The sequence below is a fragment of the Vombatus ursinus genome, unplaced genomic scaffold (assembly GCF_900497805.2).
Source record: "Vombatus ursinus unplaced genomic scaffold, bare-nosed wombat genome assembly UNPS02014961.1, whole genome shotgun sequence".
Classification (NCBI taxonomy): domain Eukaryota; kingdom Metazoa; phylum Chordata; class Mammalia; order Diprotodontia; family Vombatidae; genus Vombatus; species Vombatus ursinus.
The window spans coordinates 94,573-116,339 of record NW_020954739.1 but is presented as its reverse complement, the minus strand read 5'-3'; the positions used below and the strand labels follow the sequence as shown (position 1 = coordinate 116,339).

Here is a 21,767-nt window from a genome sequence, read left to right as displayed (position 1 = left end):
AAGAAGAAGAAGAAGAAGAAGAAGAAGAAGAAGAAGAAGAAGAAGAATAGGGATGGTGAATGCAGGCAGCTTTTGCAATTATTTTTTCTGAGAGAGAGGAGAGATAGAGGATGATTACTTAAGGGGATGGTGAGAGGGAGTGAGTTTTTGAAGGGTGGGGAAGACTTGGGCATATTTGTAGATAGCCAGAAAGATATAAAGGGTAGGGACTGAAAATAGACACTGAGAGGGTATGATAGTGGAAAAAGCCCCAGGACGTAGTTAGGTTTGGGAAATAGGATCCAAGGGTATGTGGGTAGGCCTTGGTAAGATGCCATCTCTTAATCAGAAATTGGAGGGGAGGAGATAAAGGGGGATTATGGCAGGGAGATGGGAGATGAGGAGGAGACAAGAGAGCTCTAGGCTAATGACCTTGATTTTTTTCAATGAAGAATGAGGCAAAGTCCTCTTCTGAGAGATTGAGGGGAGGGGTCCCATGGGAGATTTGAGGAGAAAAAAGAAGTTTTATAACATCCCCTGTGGTGAATGGGCTAGAGAATAAAGGAACCATTCCATAGTTGTGAAATTTGTTCCAATGATAATAGCTATTCAAGCCTTTACAAATATTATTTTACAATGCCCCTGGGAAGTAAGTGCTATTATAACCCCCATTTTACAGAGGAGGAAAATGAGGCAGACAGAAGGTTAAGCGACTTGCCTATTGTCGTGCAGCTAGTAAGTATCTGGGGCCAAATTTGAGCTCAGGCCTTCTTGACTTCAGCCCTATCACCCCAACCATCGGACCACGAAGATGGAGCTGAAGAAGTAGATGGTGAGAATAAGCCAGGTTTGGGGTTTGGCAAGATGTGACTATTGAAAGGACAGCCGGGGGGAAATGGATTCAAGAGTATAAAAAAAATGGTGGAGAGTTGAATCAGGGGATTGAGTTTGGGGAAGGAGGGAGTAGAGAGTGTAAAGATATCATAAGTGATAGGCAGAGTGATTCTCTTTGGGAAGGAGGGAATTTTAAAGATAAAGAATTGGTTTGGGAGAAGTAAGGCATAGGGAAAGATGGAATGAGAGTATGATCAGGTAAAGGATGGGGGGAGTGGTTCTAGGTTGGGGGCCTGTGGGTTCCCTTGGAATTGAATTGAATTCAGCCAACACTTGTGGACCCTGCAATCTGCCTAGCCCTGTGTTGAGAAGGAACAGAAGCTCTGGTCCGCTACCTTTGGGATGCTCATGGTCTGGGTGGGGGAGGAGATAGGGACATAGACAGTGTCCCCAAAGTCTTAGTTTTAAGTTATTAAAGCTGCGCTCAACCTTTAGAGATGCTGAGGCCTTTTTTGTGCCTGTATATTGGTACTACAGGGCAGGATGAGGTGGCAGGCAGAGGAAGGGACAGACCCAGGGCTGAGGGGCTTCCGAGGAGGGAGTGATTCCTTCTGTTTGTGAGAGGATCAGGGAAAGCTTCCTGGAGGAGGTGACATAGGACCTGGACCTGAATGGGTGAGTAGGATTTAGAGTTGCAAGGCACCTGAGAAGCTATTGACTATAGAATTATGGATTTAGAGTTGGAAAGACCCTTAGAGGTCATTGAATCCAAGCCCTTTGTTTTTTGGTTGAGGAACTGTTGTTCAGTCGTTTTTCAGGCATGTCCAACTCTTTGTGACCCTATCTGGGGTTTTCTTGGCAGAGGTACTGTAGCGGTTTGCTAGTTCCTTCTCCAATTCATTTTACAGATGAGGAAACTGAGGCAAACAGGGTGAATTGACTTGCCTAGGGTCACACAGTTTTCTTGGTAAAGATACTGGAGGGGTTTGCCATTTCCTTCTCCAGCTCATTTGACAGATGAGGAAACTGAGGCAAACAGGGTGAAGTGACTTGCCCAGGGTCATACAACTAGTGCGTGTCTGAGGCTGGATTTGAACTTAGGAAGAGGAGTCTTCCTGACTTCAGGCACGCTGCTGTGCTGCCTCGCTGCCCCATGAGGAACTGAGGCACAACAAATTTAAATGACATGCTCAAGGTCACACATCTAGTAGATGTCTCAGGCAGGATTTGAACCTAGGTCTTCCTGACTCTATCTGCTGCATCCTGCTACGTTTGTAGCAGATTAGATAGATGATAAAAAAAAAAACCTTGCTTACAAAGTGGGATGGGCTGTACCACTCGGGGCGTCATCAAGCTCCCCTGCCAGCGCTGATTCCTGTCTTCCGTCCCTTGCAGGGCTGCCTTCAGGGCCCCAAGGCATGTGCGGGTTCCCTACCCTTTTGCAGCTCCCTGTCTTTCTTCCCAGTCCTCACCCCAGCCCATGCATAGATATAACAGTGCCCTGAGCATAGCAGGGTGTGTCCGCCATTCAGCCCTGTTCAGATGTCCCCTCCCCAGGTTGCCCCGGCAGCCATGGGGGACTGGGTCAGACACCCTCTGTCTCCCACAGAAACAGCCCCCTCCCCAAGAACCAACTTAAACTGGGTCTTCCCCATTGTAACTTCAGGGTGGCATGGGCCAGACCCAGCTTAAGGTGCCTGAGTTGGGCAAGCTCTGGGCCTATGGAGGAAGGGAAGTCTTAGAGCTGAGAGGGATTCTAGGCTGCAGAACCCAGACTGTGGAACGTGCTGGAAAGGACCTGAGAAAATTCAGGGCTTAGGTCAGTTACAGCTGACAGGGGGTCTGTCTGTTCTGGATCTGTGATCCTGTGAATAGAAGTATCAGGTGTCAACGGTAGAAGGAACCTTCAGACATTGAGCACGGAACGTCAGTACCTTTGGATTCAGAGGATGAAGAGATCATTTCTGGCTAGAGTTCAGGGAGAATCAAAAAAGGCTTCTCAGAGAAGATGATGTTTGAGTTAGACCTTGAAGCATTTATTAATCGATAAGCATTTATTAATTCACTGTTTTGTGCCAGACACTAAGTGTGGGGGATAGAAAGACAAAAATGAAAAGTGATGCTTTGTTAAGGGAGGGTGGGTGGCAGGATAAGGAACTTCTTATGAATGAGTGAATGAAAAAGCATTTATTAAGCACCTACTACATGCTGAGGGCTGGGGATACAAATACAAGCAAAGGTAGTCCATAACTTCAAAGAGCTTACATTCTAGACAGACATAGGGGAATGGAGGCATTTTGATGAATGGGACTATAGAGGAGCAAATTGACACATCCTATCCAGGAACAATGGCAGAGTTGATTTTATCATGATTCTTGGTTCTAGAAGGGAGATGCAGAGGGAGCTGGGGTTGGGGAGGAAAGGGTGCAACAAGGATTGTCCAGGTTGAAGGAGGTCCAGAGGTTGAAGGAGAGTGAAGTGAAGCATAGCTTTCCTGAAATAGTGATCTCAGAAAGTCAGTCACCAATCAGGACAGATGTTGGAGATGAGGAAGAGAGAGGGGCCCAAGTAGAAGTAAATAATATTGGTAAAGCTACAACAGTGAAAGTAATCCAAGGAAAGTACCCTGAAGATTTCACTTCAACTGTTGGACTTTCCAGAATTAACTTTAGACAGGGAAAGTTTGAAGTTAAATTTTTTTTGAACTTAGGAGGTAGGGAGAGAATTGGGGCAACATGAAAAAACTACTGTTCTGAGTTCTAGGGAGGTAATATCTTTTGTGGATCCAGTGTAATGGAAATTTTTTATTTTTTATTTCTTTTTACTAATTTTTATTATTTGGAACCCAGAACCATTCCTTCTGCAACTTTTGTTAATTGAAAGCCTGTCCTCTATTAATATTAACCTTGCCTAACCAAACCTTACCTGACTCATGGAATAATAATGTTAAGAGAAGGTCAGGACTATTTCTCTTAGTTGAGAGATTGTTGAGATGGCTGAAACCTATCCCATGGGATATGAAAATTTACTTGGGGCCTTAAACATTTCTTAGATTAAAAAGCCAGATATAAATCCCTTCTCCTGCTTTTAGCCTATTTGTGAACCCTCTAAATGTAGTTTAACCTGTAACCTGACTTGGTTTATGGATAGAGTCTATTTAATTAGGTTTGTATCTTTAAAGGATGTATGAAATTATGACTTTGCTTAACGAAGTTTGTTCAGCTTTTAGACCATTAAAGGAAGCATGAAATTATGAATCTCTTTTCTTTAACTTTTATAGCCTAAGAGGAATATACAAGAAAGCAGTATGTGAACGAATTACTTCTCTGTCGCTCTGACATAATTTATCTATAAGAGGCCTTGTTAGAATACTAATTGGGGTTCAGATTTATATTATTCAAGGCATGAACTTATGTTTAAGTATAATAAAACCTAGGTTTTTCTAAACTCTATAATTTCTGTGTTGTGGTAGATTTATTTTGGTAGCACTTACCTCTCACATAAACTCAAAGAGGAGATATTTTGATGATGAAAGAAAAAGTGGAAGATACTAAAGAGACAGTGACTGCAGTTCTAAGCCATCCCAGGATATCAGAAGAGCCCACATTTCTGTTGGCAAATAAGCAAGATAAGGGGTTTTAACAGAAGCAAGTGTTATCAGAAAGCTTATCTCTAGAAGAACTTGTCAGTTAATGGCCTCTCTGTTGTATAAAACCTTGTTCAACATTCTTGGGCTATGGAGAAAAAAAAATTGACCTTTTTTTGTCCAAAAATTGACATCCATGGAAAAAAAGGCATTTAGAGATCAGTGAGAAAGAGAATGGCCCCACATGCCCCTAAATCTTTATAGCAGAACTTTTTGTAGTAGCAAAGAACTGGAAACAAACTGGTTGGTTATTGTTTGCGGAATGGATAAATGAATTGTGGAAGATGAATGTGAGGGAATATTACTGTCCTTTAACAAGTGATAAGTATAGAGAAGCATGAGAAAACTTATAAGAACTGATTCAGAGTGAAGGAAGCAGAACCAGAGAAACAAACTACAAAATTACTGTTATAATGTAAATGAAAGTTGGAAGAAGTTAGGTGGTGAGGTGGATAGAGCACTGTGCCTGCAGTGAGGAAGACATGAGTTCAAATCCAGCCTTAGGTGCTTCCTAGCAGTGTGACCCTGGGCAAGTCAATTAACCACTGCCTGTCTCAGTCTTCTCAAACTGTAAAAAAGAGATAATAATAGCACATACTTCCTATAGTTGTTGGGAGGATCAAAAGCAAAAACATTTGTAAAGTGCTTATCGTAGTGCCTGGCACATAGTAGGTGCCTTACAAATACCTTTCCTTACTAGTCGCGTTATCCTGGACAAGCTGCTAAACCTATTCCAGCCTTAGTTTCCTCATCTGTAAAATGAGAAGAGATAGATTCAATGCCTTCCAAGAACTTTTCAACTTGAAGTCTATGATCCTATGTATATAACAATAAAATGATTGAAACTGAATTCATTGAAATGTTAATGACTCATCACCCTCAAAGCATGACTATAGAGAAGTCATCCCCTTCTTTGCACAGGTGGGAGCTATAGGTGTGGAACACTGCATATGTTTTTGATTAATTCTCCCTTCTCTTCTTATTCTTTGTTAAAATTGGATGGTTCTCTGGGAGGAGAGGGAATGGAGCACAATGGGAAATGTTAGTGATATAAAGACAAAAAGATCAATATTATTTTATTTTTAATAGAAAATGGTTTTTATTGGCTGATGTATATAACTCTAAAAGACATCTAGGAATCCATAAAAGCTCAAGGCATAAGCAACAAGCTTATGAAGAACAGAAGAAATGAGAAAGGTCTGAGTAAATAAGAAAACTCTTAGAAGCAAGGGAATAAAAGGGGAGAGAGAACATGCTGAATTTGACCAAAATAGTTGATCTTCCCGAAATCAATTCAGAGTCAATTATTATCACCCTCTTTCAGCCTGCAGATGAAGTAATTCTGGAAAATGGAAAAAAGTGGAAAAAAAAAAAAAGAGAGAGAGACAGAGGATGGAGAAAAATTGAGACCACATTCCTTTGAAACCTAGCCCAGAACAGGAATAAATGGAGACCCAGAACTATCAGCTACGGTAGCCAAAAAAAAAAATCAATGAGGCTGGATTAAAAGATGAAGTCAACCCAGCAGTTGGAGATGGAAAATGAAACTGAATAGCCATCCCCAGAATGTCATGTCTCAGATCACCATAAAAAGAAAAAAAAAAAAACTTGGGTTAAAAAAAGTAGATACCAGGTTTGTGATTTCAGTCATGTCTGACTCTTCATAACCTCATTTGGGGTTTTCTTGGTAAAGATACTGGAGTAGTTTGCCATTTCTTTCTCCAGCTCATTTTACAGATGAGGAAACTGAGGCAAACAGGGTTCAGTGACTTGCCCAGGGTCACACCGCTGCTAAGTGTCTGAGGCTGGATTTGAACTCGGGGACACGGGTCTTCCTGATTCAAGCCCAGTGCTCTGTGCACTATGGCACCACCTAGCTTCCAGACACCAGGCTGGTTATTGTCCTTTGTTCTCAGAGAGGACCAAAATGACATCATTATGCTGGAGTCAAGTTACAGTGTGTCCGACTGTGGCTGATCAGCCCCATAGGAGTTCGAAGCGCTCTACCACAGGTGGGGCACAAGTAGTCCATGTGAACATGTGGGGTGGATTCTCAAAATCTGAGCATCTCCCATTTCTTTTGAGCTACTTCAGTTCTGCTTTGCTCATAGAGCGCAGCACCTTCTCTGATGTGGGCACACCATGCTGGGTGTTCCTGTGCCAGTGTCTCCCATGTTACGTAATCAATTCCAGAGTTCTTAAGAGAGATATTGAGAGCGTCCTTGTATCGATTCTTCTGACCACCGTGTGAACGCTTGCCCTGTGTGAGTTCTCCATCAAATAGTCTTTTTGGCAAGTGTATGTTTTGCATTCGAACAATGTCATCAGCCCATCCCAGTTGTGCTCTCTGCAGTAGAGATTGAACTCTTGGCCATTTAGTTCAAGAAAGGACCTCAGTGTCTGGTATTTTATCCTGCCAGCTGATCTTCAGAATCTTCCTAAGACGATTCAAATGGAAGTGATTCAGTTTCCTGGCGTGGCACTGGTAGACTGTCCAGGTTTCATAGGCATACAACAATGAGGTCAGCACGATGGCTCTGTAGACCTTCAGTTTGGTAGAAAGTCTAATACCTCTTCTCTCCCATCCTTTCCTTCGGAGCCTCCCAAACATCGAGTTAGCTCTGGCAATGTGTGTGTCAACCTCATCATCAGTGTGTACCTTCCTGGAAAGTACACTACCAAACAAATAAGGAACTTATCCATAGCATTCAAAACTTCTCCATTTGCTGTAACCAATGGTTCCAGGTGTGGATGGTGTGGTGCTGGCTGATGGACCACCAGTGTTTTCTTGGTGTTAATTGTTAGGCCAAAATCAACAGAAGCAGCAGAGAATCCATCCATACTTCATTGCATTTCAGCTTCATTGGCTGCATTGAGTGCACAATCAAATCCAAACAGAAAACCATGCACCAACACTCCCCCCACTTTGGTCTTGGCTTGTAGTCTTTTCAAGTTGAAGAATTTACTGTCAGTGTGGTAGCTGACCTTGGTGCCGTGCTCATCCTCATTGAAAGCATTTGACAACATGGCAGAAAACGTCATGCTAAAAAGCATGGGAGCAAACACACAGCCTTGTTTCACTCCGTTGGTGACTGGGAAAGCACGAGAGCATTGTCCATCATCCAGAACCTGGACAAGCATGCCGTCGTGGAATTAATGTACCATGCTGATGAACTTTTCTGGGCAACCAAATTTTGACATAATTTTCCATAAGCCCTCATGACTGACAGTACCAAAGGCCTCGGTCAGATCTGCAGACATTGTATACAGATGCTGTTCTGCTCCTGGCATTTCTGCTGGAGTTGTCGGGCAGCAAACACCATATCAGCCATTCCTCGGCCCTTTGTGAAGCCACCCTGTCTCTCAGGTAGATGAGCATCTTCCAGGTGAAGGATCAGCCTATGAAGAAGGACTCTGGCAAGAATCTTGCCAGCAATGACTAGCTTCCAGACACCAGGTAGAACCAGTTAATAGAAGATTCCGATCCTAAGACTCCAACACCAACTTCACCTCCCCCACTGATGGTTTCTTTGATAGGGGTGAACCCACAGCTGACACAGAATACAAATTATAGTGGCTAAAAAATCCATCTCTCAGTGGTTGATAAGCCTCCTCACCCTTCCTGCCGGGCTATTCTTTGGACAGAAAACATCCACAGCCTGACACAGTGCCCTGTTCAGAGCTTTTTAGCCTGATGGGCCCTACCAGAGCTTGTCTTCCCTGGCACAGTCTCTAAGAGCTCCAGCTCACTTTTTCCCCCCATGCTTGCATATGAGGTTATTATCTAGCACATGGATAATTTTCGTAAAGATGCCATGAAGAGCTGAGAAATAGATATATCATTATATACAATGAGCAATAGTTTTCCTTATAGAGGGTTATTGTAAAAAATGCCCTGTTTTTATTTGTTATTATATAGAGACAGATTAATTTTATACATACATCTACATGCGCACACATATGTATTTCTATATTCCTTTCTACTCCCATTCAATAATTGCCACTGTTCTATAATATCTAATTTATCTAAAACTACTCAGGTCCTTAGGGTGATTTTTGTTTATCTTTTTATTATATCTGTCTAGCTCTGAAAGGGGCACACTGAGATCCCTATTTATTCTGATTTTGCTGCTATTTCTTCCTGTAATTCAATTTAATTTTCCCTTAAATACTTAGTGGCAGCTAGGCAGTCTAGTGGAAAGAGCACCAACCTGGAGTCAGGAAGAACTGAGTTCAACTGTGGCCTTAACGCTAGCTATGAGACCCTGGGCAAGTCATTTAAACTGCTTCAGTTTCCTCATTTGTAAAAATGGGGATATAATAGCACCTACTTCCCAGGGCTGTTGTGAGGATCAAATGAGATAATAATTATAAAGTTCTTAGTGATGGCACATAGTAGGTGCTATAAAAATATCTATTATTTATTATTATTATTTGGTGAAGCAGTCAGGGTTAAGTGATTTGCCCAGGGTCACACAGCTTGGAAGTGTCAAGTGTCTGAGGCCAGATTTGAGTCAGGTCCTCCTGACTCCAAGGTTGGAGCTCTATCCACTGTGCCACCTAGCTGCCCTGTATTATTATTATTATTATTATTATCATTATTATTATAGGAGGAGCTGGGTAACTCAGTGGATAGAATGCTGGGTCTGAAGTCAGGAAACCTTATATTCCTGGTTCAAATCAGGCCTCAGACACTTAGTACCTGTGTGACCCTAGGCTAGTCACTTAACCCTGTTTGCCTCAGTTTCCTCATCTGTAAAATGAGCTGGAGAAGGAAATGGCAAACCACTCCAGTATCTTTGCCAAGAAAACTCCAAATGGGGTCATGAAAAATTGGACCCAACAGAAATGACTAAACAACAACATTATTATTAGACGCCAATCCATTTGGTGCATATACATACATACATACATATATTCATACACACAGATGCATATGAAGTATTGATGTCATTTCATTATCTATGATGCTTTTCAGCATCACCCTCCTTCTGTCTTTTAACTGTCTACTTTTATTATTACCTTGACTGAGACCATCTACCTCTGCTTTTTAAAATTCATCTGAAGTACAAAAGTTTTGTGCCAGCCCCTCATTCGAACTTGTGAATCTTTGTTTCAAATGTCTTTCTTGTATAAAGCATGTTGTTGAATTCTGCTTTCTAATGCATTGTCTGCTACCTTCCTCTGTTTTATGGGTGAGTTCATTCCATTCACATCCACTGTAAGGATGGTTCCTTGTTTATTTCCCTCTGTAATATTCTCTTAGAATTTTCCTCCTCTTTGCCCCCATCTTCCCAAAGAAGGTGATAAAAGAAAAGAAATGTGATCAACACTGGAAATTTATCATTGAAGTGATATGAACCCACTTCTCTGCCCTTACTCTTTTAATCTGGTATAGATTTTGATCGTTGGTTCTTATGCTTTCTTGCTTCTTTATGTCCTCTTTATTATTATTTTATTCATCATCCAAAGTGAAAGTTTGTTTTGCTTGTTACTCTTCTTTCTTTGCTGCTACTCCCCCTCTTAAACCCCTCTCCTCTTTCCTTGGCCCCACCTGTTTATTTCTAAGTTTAATAAATTTCTATAACTAATTTGTTGTATTTGTTTATTCCACCCTCCTTTTCCTGGTTCAGATAAGAGTGAACTTCAGAAGATCCTCTTTTTGCCTCTACCTTCTGAGATTAAATTGATTCTGTATCATTTTTATTGATCCTATTTACAATTAATTAATTTTGTCTTTTAATTGCCTTAGTCATGGTTCTTTGTCTTTGACCTTAGTGCAGAAATTCAGCTGGTCTGTAATGGGTTAAATTTAGAAATTCAATTCTCTTGTTAATCACTTCTGTTCTTTCCTCAAAGAAATCTGTTATCCTTGGGGGATGTGGACGGACACTGGGGAGTCCAGTCTAGTATTTTTATACCACCAAGCTATCCTTCAAAGATGTCTAGTTTGCTGTTAAAGAAGTCTGGCCCAATAGTTTTTGACTTTACAGGTGGACTCAGTTAACTTTTCTAAGTCACAGGAGGGAAGGAGGGGGCTGTTGCTAGCCCCTGATTTCCAACTTTTAATCAATCATCCTCTACACCTCAGCTGTGTAACCACTCATGTTGTCCTCAACCCCATGTTGTTATCTACCCTGTTCTGTTCTTTGTTCTAATCCTATAAAAATGAGTTAAGTCTTCATCTCAGTGTCTTTGGACTAAAACTGAGGTAGAGCCATTGACCCATTCTTATTGGCTAGTTTATGCCCCCTTAATAAATGTTATCTTGCTCCAAGAGAATGTGCTTCAGATTACCTTTGCTGATTTTTACTTGCAACACTTCCTGCATGTTTGCATTCTGTCTTCATATACCCCACTTAAGCAAAAATAATTTCCTTCTTCTTCCTTATTTCTTCTCTAGTATATCCCTTTCCCCCTTCCTCTCTTAAAACCTACAATAAGGAGCAAACCAACCCTAGGCTCTAACTTTGTCTTATTTTACTCCCTCTGTGACCCTAAAGATAGTGGGATTCTGAAAGTATACTTATCTTTTCTTCTCCTCCACTAAAAGGCTCTTATAACTGTTTGAATATATTCATCTTTCTAGGTTTCTCTTGTCTCCTGTGTTTGCATTTCGAAGATTCTACTTAGCTTTGATTTTTTTCATCAGTAATGCTTCAAAGTTCTTTGTTCTGTTAAAGATTCATTTTTTACCCTGTAAGATTATACTAAGTTTTGTAGGGTAAATTAGTCTTGGTGGTAAGCCTTTTTCTTTTGCCTTTTGGAATATTATGTTCCAATATTTTCTGTCCTTTATAGTTCTTATATGTCTTGTTATATGTCTTGTGTTTTCCTCACTGTGGTTTCTTGCTACTTGAACTCTTCCTTTCTAGCTGCATATAGTGTTTTTTCTTTGACTTGGAAGCTCCAGGTTTTGGCTATGATATTTCTGGATATTTTCCGGTTGAGGTTACTTTCAGGAGGTGATCAGTGGATTCTTTCTACTTTCATTTTGTTCTTCCATTGTAATAGATCTAGACAGTTTTCCTTAATGATTTCTTAAAATATGTCTCAGTTTTTTATTTGATCGTGGTTTTTGGGAAATCCAATCAGTCTTAAATTATCTCTCCTTGACCTGATTTCCAGTCAGCTATTGTTGAAAGTAGACACTTTAGGGGCAGCTAGGTGGTGCAGTGATTAGAGCTCTGGCCTTGGAGTCAGGAGGACATGAGTTCAACTCCAGTCTCAGACACATGACACTGGCTGTGTGACCCAGGGCAAGTCCCTTAACCCCAAATGCCTCACCAAAAAAAAAAAAAAAAAAGTAGATACTTTACTTTTTCTTATATATAGTTTTTCATTTTTTGACTTTGTCCTAATACTTTTTTGGAATCCTTGCTCCATTCTGGTTTTTAGTGGCTCTGCTACTTGGGTAAGGTTTTCTGCCTTCTACTTTATTTCTCTTCCTTTTTTTCCCCTCAAGAATGCTAATTTCACTTATAATTAAATTTTTTATCTCTTGCTATATTTCTTCCAACAACTCTTGATGTTTTTCTGGCCAAGCTATCATTTTCTCTGAGGCTCTCTTTTCTTTTGGGTTTCCCTCATGGGTTTCTCGTAACCCACAGGATTTCTTCAATATGTTTAGCATTTTTTTTTTTTTCTGTTTGCTCATTTCTCTAGCTGGGATGGATGGGGTGGGCAGAACCTGTTAGGTCCTGTTCCCTCAGTAGTTTGGATGCTGCGGCTGCTGCTGCTGAAGTTTTGGATGGGTCAGCTAGGACTTGACCTGTTCTTTGCCAGCGTCCCTGGCTCTTTCTCCTGGTACCCTGACTTAATGCAGGATTTAGCCTCGGCCCTCCTATAAAAGGCCTGGAGTCCCCTGGTGTGGCCCTGACACACCCCAACCAGACGTCGTAGACTGTGCTGGCCTCCTGCAAGGTTCCTGGTTTGAGGGAGGTCTGACTGCTATTTTGGTCCTGTCCTTTTCAGTGGTTCCAGGAGAAGCTCTGATTTCAAGCCTCTTATCGGATTCCCATTGCCAGGGCCCCGTAGTTTTGCTTCTGCTAAGGCTCTGGACGAAGCTGCCTCATCTCCTGCTGTGACCGGGATAGGTTGGCCCCTTTTGGCTTTGTCCCCTCTCTGTCCCCTTCTTACATAAGACCAGGCTGCAGGCCTCTTGGAAGGCCAGCGGCCTGCATGGACTTTCTGGTCCTGTCTGCCTGTGCGGGGAGCGACCGGGTCTGGCTCAGCCCCTTGCTGCTTCTGTACTCCAGGGTCAAGATCTCACTGGCTCTAGGCCACAGCTCCAGCGGGTACTGGCTTCCTCCAGCTCTGCCTTGTCTCTGCTCGGACCTCTGCAGGCTTCTGGCGATTGTCCTGTGCAGGCCTGGACTGGACAGAGGCCTCTGAGGCTCTTTCTCATTTGGTTTTATTTATCATTATACCTCCTGGTGTATTTTTAGAATTTTGCTGGGGTTTTTGTGGGAGAGCTGTGTTCCCTTAGGACAGGGGTGGGAAACCTGCGGCCTGGAGGCCCCACGTGGCCCTCCAGGTCCTCAAGTGTGGAATCCAATCCAATTGGATTCTGTCAAAGGGTCCTGCCTCAGGACCTTTCACGGTGCCATCTTCACAAGGAGACTTCAGGGCCATGGCCGGGCAGCCGGGGACGTCTTAGATGGAGGGATTGTTTGTTGTTCGGAAGTTTTTAGTCGTGTCTGACTCTTCATGACACCATTTGGGGTTTTCTTGGCAAAGATGCCCCACAGAATTATAGGGGGGCGTGATCTGCTTTATCTGAAGGAGCTCCTCATTGATGAAAGTCTAGATCCTTTGTATCTGGTCTGTTTTGAGGTCTGGCAGGACAAGATTCCCTTCATTTATAATTTTTTTCATACTTCCTGTGGTTAAGCTTCCATAGGATTTTTCAGCTCCTGGCTTCCCCCAGGCTGATGGAAGGAGGGCCTGGCTCCTTCCTCGAGCTGGGAGTGGGGTAGAGTTGGGGAAGGGGCCTAGACTACTTCTCCTACTCCTTTTGCTGCTCTATCCCTCTGACCCCTCCATCCCTCCCACCCGTCTGACCCTTCACCTTTATCACCCCTGTCCCTAGCCCATTGACCCCTGACACTCTTTCAGTCCATCTATCTGACGCTTCTCGACCCCCATCCTTTGGCTTCTCTGCCTCTATTAATCTAACCCCTGACCCTTTTGTCCCTCCATGTCCCTGTTCTTCCATTCTCCTGCCTCTTGACCCTCTCCATGTTTTCTCTAGCATCTACCATGGCATTTTGGACCCAGCTGATGTTGCTGCTTTGGAAGAATTTCATGTATCGCAAGAGAAAGCCGGTAATGGGGGCCCCCCAGGGAGGGGAGGAGGGGCCCAGGCTTTCTGGATCCTTGGAGCCATGCTCTTTGAGGGGCCTCGGAGGGGTTCCTGGCAGCCCCTGCATTCTCTCCCCAACCGCTGCCTCCTGCCTCACTCCCCCCAGGTACAGCTGGTCATCGAGCTGCTCTGGCCCCTGTTCCTTTTTTTAATTCTGGTCGCTGTCCGTCAGTCCCACCCACCCTTCGAGCACCATGAATGTGAGTAGGCTCCAGAAACTTGCTCTGTGCCTTCCCCCACTGCTTCCAGGAAGCCTTCCTAAACTTCCCCAGCCCAGAGGGAAAACTTGTCCTTCTCTGAGCCTGAGCCTACCTCTGTCTCTCCAATTCCTGCTCCTCTGCCCCTGTACCCCACCCCATCATTCTGCTTCCTCTGTCCCCCCCATTCTTTACCCTCTGGCCTCGACGTCCTCCTGATTCTAGGCCCCTGTCCCTCTGCCTCCCTGTTACACTGTTCCCATGCCCCTGAACCCTCTCTGAATTAGTCCCAAGTCCTTAGGCCCCATCGCTATGATCTGGTCCCTTTCATGCCCCCATTTACCCCCCTCAGATCCATCTACTTCTCTGCTTCCACGTCCCTTATCCTCCTTCCTTCCATCTCCCCAGCTTTCCTGTGTACTGGGGGAGGCAGTGCTCACAGGGTCCCAAGGGCTCCCCAGGGGCAGGGGTCTGGGGGTGAAAGAGAGGGCCTGGCAGAGCGGATGTGCCCTGACCTACCCACATGTATGCAGGCCACTTCCCCAATAAGCCTCTGCCTTCAGCCGGCATGCTCCCGTGGTTCCAGGGCCTCCTCTGCAACATGAACAACCCCTGCTACCGGTACGCCACGCCTGGGGAGACCCCCGGCGTCCTGAACAACTTCAACGAGTCCTTGTGAGTGAGCAGAACTGAGTGCGGGAGGGCCGGGGGTTGGAACGAGATGGGAAAGGACGAGGGAGGAGGCCACGTTGTCTCTGGTTCTGACTCCGCTGCTGGCTCTCTCGGGGACCTTACCTCCTTTCAGCCTTCTTTTCCTATATCTACAATGATGGAGCTGGACTGGTGGGTCTCTGAGCACCTTTCCAGGTCTGAAATTGTGTGGTCTAAGCATCTTTCTAGCCCTGATATCCTAGGTCTAGGGTCTGGGTTCTAAGGGCCTTTCTAGATCTGACATTCTGCAAAGTCAGTTTTATTCTATTCAATTCACATTTATCGGTCAAGGAACATGCGTGTGTTAAGGGCCTGCTGTGTGCCAAGCCCTGGGAATCCAAATACAGGAGCCACCAGGGCTTTCATTCTAGGAGGGGAGACATCACGCACATTTACAAATAAATAGAAAACACTCGGGTCATTTTGGGGGGGCTGAGGGGGTACCAGAATCTGGGGAGACTAGGCAAGGGCTCATGTGGGAGGTGGTGCTTGAGCTGAGCCTCGAAGTAAGCCAGGGATCGTAGGAGACGGCGGGTAACGAGGGCAGGCGGTCCCGGCAGGGAGGACGTGCACAGGGATGGACGATGGCATATTGTGGTAGAAGGGTCTGTAAGGCCAGTGTGCCCGAAGCGTACGAGTGCAAGAGGAGAAGTCTGGGAAAGACGGCCACAGCCAGTGAGGGCTTTAAATGCCAGACAATTGCGTTTCAGAGTAGTTGGGAGCCATTGAAAGTTTTTGAGCCAGGCAGTGACATGGTCAGACTTATGCTGTAGGAATATCGAGTTGGCAGCAGGTGGCCTGGGGATGATTGAGGGAGGAAAGCCACTTAGGAAGCTGTTGCGGTGCTCTGAGCCAGAGAGGATGAGGGCGTTGACATTGGGGGAGGAGAGATCAGTAAAGGTCAAATGAGTGGGAAATAGCAGGGCTGGGTGGGAAGCCTTAGAAAATGCTTGGGTATGGGGAGTGAAGGACAGGAGAGAGTCAGAGATAAGCTAGAGGTTGCCATTCTCTGTCTGAGCCCCCCATACCCATTTTCCAGGATCTCCAGGCTCCTGGCTGATGCCCGGCTGGTGCTGAGCAGCCCCAATACACGGAGGACCCTTAGAAGCTTTGGGAAACTGATGCCTTCCCTGAAGCTGCTCCAGGGGTCTGGTGAGGAGAAAAAGTGGTGGTGCCGTGGTTGGGGGAGGAAGGAGGGTGATGTAACTGCTGTAGGCTGGACATTGGGTATGCATAGGGTTCTCAGATTAGGGGTAATACCCCAAGAGTTAGGGGATTATGTTTATGATGGTTCTGGGCCTGGAGTTAGGAAGACCTGAGTTCAAATCCAGCCTTAGACAGTTACTAGCTTTAGTGTGACCCTGAGCAAGTCATTTTTTTAAATTTAATTTTTATTTTGTTTTCTTCTCAATTACATGTAAACAAAAATTTTTAACATTATTTTTTTTTTAAATTTTGAGTTCCCCCTACTGTCTTGCCTGAACACCCAAGTTATCTGGAAACAAAGAATTGTCTAGAAGAGAGATTCTATGCATGGGTCACCATTACGCAAAATTGAGAGAATTTGTGAGACAGTGAATTCACTGAAGCAAGACCCAAAAACACACCAAGCTAGAGAGTTCTCTCCTTGTCTTTAGTCTGGCTTTAACGTGAAGTCCCTAAACTGCCACAGTCTAAGAATTAGATACCACTGTTTAGGTGGCATAAGTTTTAGGCCAGCTTTGGCACCATTTCCTATTAATTTTTATTTGTGCCAAGTTATGTGTTCTCTTTTGACATTAGGAAAAGTAGAAGCAAAATGTTCATTGAAATATTTTTTGAGGAATGAGAATGGTTTAAGGATCAGTGATAATTCTCTCAGAATGTACTTTTCTTACCTCAGCGTAGACTTGTAGTCACTCTGTGTTTGTATATGTTGCTAGAATTTAGATAGACTTTAAATAAAATTCTGTGTGTTTGTGTTGTGTAGCTACCAAAAAAAATTTGAGTTCCATATTCTTTCCCTCCTTCCTCCTTTCCCCCCTTCTTGAGATGGCAAGCAGTTTGATATAGTTTATACATGTGCAGTCATGCAAAACATTTCCATAATAGTCATGTTGCAAAAGAAAACACAGACCAAAAAAAAAAAAGCCAAGAATAATAAAGTTTAAAAAGTATGCTTTGGTTTGCACTCAAACGCCAGAGTTCTCTCTCTGGAAGTGGATAGCATTTTTCATCCTAAGTCCTTCAGAATTTGTCTTGGATTGTTGTATTGCTGAGAATAGCTAAGTTATTCACAGCTGATTATTGTATAGTATTGCTATAACTGTATTAAGTACAATGTTCTTCTAGTTCTGCTTATTTCACTTTGCATCAGTTCATGTAAGTCTTCCCAGGTTTTTCTGAAAGCATCCTTGAACAAGTTGTTTAAGCTCAATTTACCTCAGTTTCCTCAAATGTAAAATGGGGAGAATAATAGTACCTACCTCTCCCAGGGTGTTTATGAGGCTCAGATAAGATAATATTTGTAAATCATCTGGCACATAGTAGGCCATATATAAATGCTTATTCCTCCCTTCCCTTTTTCCCCTTGTTAGAAGGAAGTTGAGTGCCTGAGGGACAGCGGTTGGCCTTTTCGGTCTTTTACAACAAGGCGGTGTAATGCAGTGGAAGGAGTGAACTTGGAGTCCAGAGACTTAGGTTCAAATCCCAGCTCCACCACTCGGTCGCTGTGTGACTTTGGGCAGGTTACTTCCCTTCTCTCTGGTCCACAGTTTCCCCTTCTATGAAACAGGAATAACAATTCCTGCCCTGCTTTCCTCACAGAAATGCTATTAGGATGAAATGAAAGAATGAATTTGAAAAATGCCTTCTGAAACTGTAGAGTGTAATCTAGGACCTTGTAAATGGTAAAGTGGCTTGTAAACCATAAAGTACTTTGTAAACTGTAAAGTGCCTCACAAACTATAAAGTGCTGTTTTCTCTCTCTCTCTCTCTCCACATATGTAAATTATTTATTAAAATATATACTTATATACATATCTATATACATGTGTTATATATTATTACATTGTATTATATATCACATATTATATGTGATATATAATATGTTATTTGTATTATACTGTATATATATATAAACATACACATATCATACACATATCTATCTATCTTTCTGTCTGTCTGTAAGACATTATGATTGTGACCCTCTCCTCCTCAGCCCTACCTCTCCGAAGCTACCTGCTCCCAGGAGAGACCTTCTCAAAGTTCCTGCAAGAGAACACATCCCTGCCCCCGTCTCTGGCTGAGGAACTTCTGGAGACCCAGCTTAGTTTACAGGGGGTAAGTAAGGCCTGGGGTCCAGAGACTGAGGGGGAGAACTCTTGAGCCAGAAAGTTGTCAGGGGTGGGGAGGGACAGCTTTAGGGACAGGAATGAATGAGGGGGCAGTAGTGGATTCGTGAAGACACGTATGAACTGCCGAGTGACGTGAGCCAAACCAGGAGAACAATTTCTACAATAACAACGGTGTTATGAGAACACACAACTTGGAAAGATGTCGGTACTCTAACCACATGATCACCCACCGTGATTCCAGAAACCTTATGATGAAACATTCTCCCACCCACCCACCCCCATAGAGAAGTGAAGGACTCAGAGGGCCGAAAGAGACCTTTTCACCTGGATGTGAACACCGTGGAAATTTGTTTTGCTTGACAATCCATGTTTGTAATAGGGGTTTTCTTTTTCTTTCTTATGAGGTTGGGGGGAAAAGAGAGGCAGATTTTCATTAATTGAAAATAAGATTTAATTTAAAAGAAAATCAAAGATGGGGCATGGTGAATTGAGTATTGGATTTGGTATCGGGAAGACTTGGATTTAAATCCTGTCTTTGGTACTAGTGGTGTGACTTTGGATAAGTCACTTAATCCCTCTGAGCCTCAGTTTCCTGGTCTCCAAAATGGGGTTGATAGTGCCTGTTGCAGCTACCTCCCCGGGGTGTTGTAAGAACCAAGGAGATGATGTGTATAATAAACTGCTCTGCAAACCTTAAGCCCTCCATCCCCTTGCCTTGGTGACCCCAGCTGGCCCCTGGCACCTCTTCTTCTCCAGCTGCCCCCAGCTTTGCCTTTGCCAGACCTGGTCTGCAATGCCTCCATGCTGAGCACCTGGCTCAGTGCCTCAGACGCCCTGCAGCAAGGCCTGTGTGCCCTCCCTCTGGCAGAGCTCCGAGCCCTCAGGGCCAGCTTCCTGTCCCAGGCAGACCCAGATCAGCTGCTCGCTGTGAGTCTGGGGCATTGCTGGGAGTCAGGGTCGGGGTAGGCTTCATGTGACTGGGGCTTTGGGCCGGAGGAAAGGCTGCCTCCGGGAGGGGAGGGGTTTGCTGTGGGAGAAGAGGGAAGCCTTGGTCCGGCCTGCACTTGCCTTGCCCTGGCCCTGGGACCAAAGGAAAGAAAGGCCCACCTTTCAGCTCCCGGGTCTGTCACTCCTTCCACCTGTCCATCCCTCTGTCTGCCATTCACTCCGTCTGTCCACCTGTCTGTCTCCCATCTGTCACTCCCCCTTTGTCCATCTCTCTGCTTGTGCCTCCACTTCTCTGTTTCTCAGTCTGTCAGTCCTTCTGTCTGCTTGTCCCTCTGTCTGTCCCTTCATCTCTCCGTTCGTTGATGCCCATGTCCATCAGCCCTTCCGTCTGCCTACCTCTCCATCATTCTCTCTCTCTTATTCATCCCCTTCCTTTTCCCTTCGTAGGCACTGAAGGCCAACAATAGACAGCTGAGCCCCACGGCTGTGGCCACCTTCATGGAGGCATGGGAGGCCACGAGTAGGGAGGTAAGAGGCTCTCCCTGTCCTCCTCCAGGGAGGGGAAGGTGGCTCCCGAGGGGGCCGGATGCTTTCCTCAGAGGATGCTGAGGGAATGGGGGTGGGGAGGAATGGGACAAAAATACCCAAGGGGTGGGAGTGCATGTGAAGACCTGGGAGAAGGAGGCCAGGTCCAACGGGCGCTGGGTTCCAGAAAGGAAGGTAAGGGAGACTTAAAATTTCAAGTATGTCTCTGTAAAAAGAATGGACCAGCGTTCATATCGTAGACCTGCAGGGATCTGTGACCTTGAGCAGAGTGCTTTATGTTCCTGAGCCTCAGTTTCCCCATCTGTAAAATGAGACGAGTGCATGAGATTAAGTCTAAATTCAAGCCTCAATCTAATGATTTCTAGACCAGGGAGGTCGGGTCAGACTAGGTCATGGGAGGCCTCGAATCCCAGGTGAAGAGTTAGGGGCTCATCCCTTGGGGTGCCCAGCCCTGTGCCCTCCCATACCTCTGTGGGGCTTGCTGCCCATCTGTCCCTCCAGCTCTCTACCCTGCCCAGCCTAGCAGAGCTTCGGGCAGAGCTGCGGAGGGCCCCGGGTCCAGGCGGCCCCGTGGAAGGAGTGTCTCGAGTCCTGTGTGGAAAGTCCAGAGATCAAGGAGTTGAAATCCCTTCCCTCAACTGGTATGAAGACGATGACCTAAAGATGATGTTGGGATGGGGCCAAGGAAGACTGGCCTCCCCCATGGACAACAGCACCAGTGAGCCAAGTTCTCATCCCTTCTCTGCCCGCACCCACCCCTCAGCTCACCCCGACCCCTTCACAAGGGAGTGTGGCTTAGTAGGAGGAGCCATGGGTTTGGAAGTAGGAGAACTGGGCTGGAATTCTTGGGCAATCCCCTTTTCTCTGGGCCTCAGTTTTTTCCTCTGTAAAATGGGATAATAATTCTCACCTCACTTGTTGATGAGAGTAATACTACCCTGACCAGCCTTCACCTGGAAAGGAGTCATTATCAGATTGGGGGTAGGGGTGCCTAGAGACGAGGGTGGATGATGTTATGTGAGGAAGGAGACATCCTGTGAGGCGGCGGAGAGGCATTGAGACATAATTAATCTGGAGGCACCATGCTAAGGCAGAGGGAGCCCTAGGTCAGGAGTTAAAAGTCCTGGGTCTGACTCTAACGTGCTTTTGTGATGTCCAGTTTTTACCTTCTATGAGCCTCAGTTTCTCCATCTGTAAAATAAAGGGGTGTGGTAGCAGTAACACCGGATTTACAGTCAGACAGCCCAGGTTCAAATCCCAGCCGGGCTAGTTACTATCTCTTCGTTTCCCCATCTGTCGAGGTCCCTTCCAACTCTGACAGTCCATGATTCTATGACTCGCTTAGAGACTATCCGGGCCTCCCCCTCTTTCTCCCCTTTCCAAACACCCAGGTCCCTTCTGCCAGAAGCTAATCGAGTCCATGGAGGCGCATCCCATATCTCGGCTCCTTTGGTGGCGGCTCAAACCTCTTGTTCTCGGCAAGATCCTGTATACACCCGACACACCGCTCACCCGGAGAGTCATGGCCGAGGTGAGGGGGTTCCACCTCTCCTAGAGCTCAAGTTCTGGCTGTGGTTCAGGCTCCTATCCCAGTTAGGCATGTGTCCTCTGGACCTCCCTATCCGTGACCTGGGCCCAGTCCTGCCCCCTTGCTCTCACAGAGGGGAAGGTGCCATGGAGGAGCCTGGGGGTCCTAACGGAGCCCTGGCTTAATTAGAAGAAGCCTGGGATAGGAGTCAGGAGACTCCTGAGTTCGTGGCACTTGACTAGTAGGGTGATCAGGGGACTTCTCTGATCCTTCATTGCTTTTTCTATAACACATGGGGGCTAAACAAGATGGTCTGTAAGGTTACTTCTTTGACAGGCCCTGGTTTTGTGTTCTAAAGTTCCTTCTAGCTCTGATACTCAGTGTTTTCTGTTCTAAGGTCCCTCTCAGCTCTAAGGTTCTAAATTATCCATCCCCCTACCCCTACCATCCCAGCTCTAACATTCTGTGTTCTACTGCCCTTCCCCCCTCTGATATCCTGGGTTCTAGGGGCCCTCCCAAATCTAACATCCTGTGTTCCAAGGACCCTTCCAGCCCTGACATGCTGTGTTCTAAGAGCCCTCCCAGCTCTGACATCCTGGGTTCTAAGGGCCCTCCCAGCCCTGACATCCCTTGTTCTAAGGGCCCTCCCAGCTCTGAGATCCTGGGTTCTAAGGGCCCT

General features: G+C 45.2%; 1 protein-coding gene across 6 annotated transcripts in view; it reads left to right on the top strand.

Annotated features, from left to right (window-relative positions):
- ABCA7 (ATP binding cassette subfamily A member 7) overlaps positions 1-21,767 on the top strand; it is a 59,330-nt gene that overhangs the window by 1,268 nt on the left and 36,295 nt on the right. For 5 of the 6 annotated variants that reach the window (XM_027845376.1, XM_027845377.1, XM_027845375.1 and 2 more), the window contains exons 2-10: positions 13,713-13,786; positions 13,930-14,023; positions 14,554-14,695; positions 15,771-15,883; positions 17,931-18,052; positions 18,823-18,993; positions 19,462-19,542; positions 20,062-20,278; positions 20,952-21,091. In XM_027845376.1, the coding sequence (XP_027701177.1) occupies positions 13,721-13,786; positions 13,930-14,023; positions 14,554-14,695; positions 15,771-15,883; positions 17,931-18,052; positions 18,823-18,993; positions 19,462-19,542; positions 20,062-20,278; positions 20,952-21,091 (1,146 nt within the window). In that variant the 5' untranslated portion in view covers positions 13,713-13,720. Of the gene's footprint in view, positions 1-13,712; positions 13,787-13,929; positions 14,024-14,553; positions 14,696-15,770; positions 15,884-17,930; positions 18,053-18,822; positions 18,994-19,461; positions 19,543-20,061; positions 20,279-20,951; positions 21,092-21,767 lie in introns of those variants that run through there. The other variant, XM_027845379.1, reaches the window with a different exon arrangement.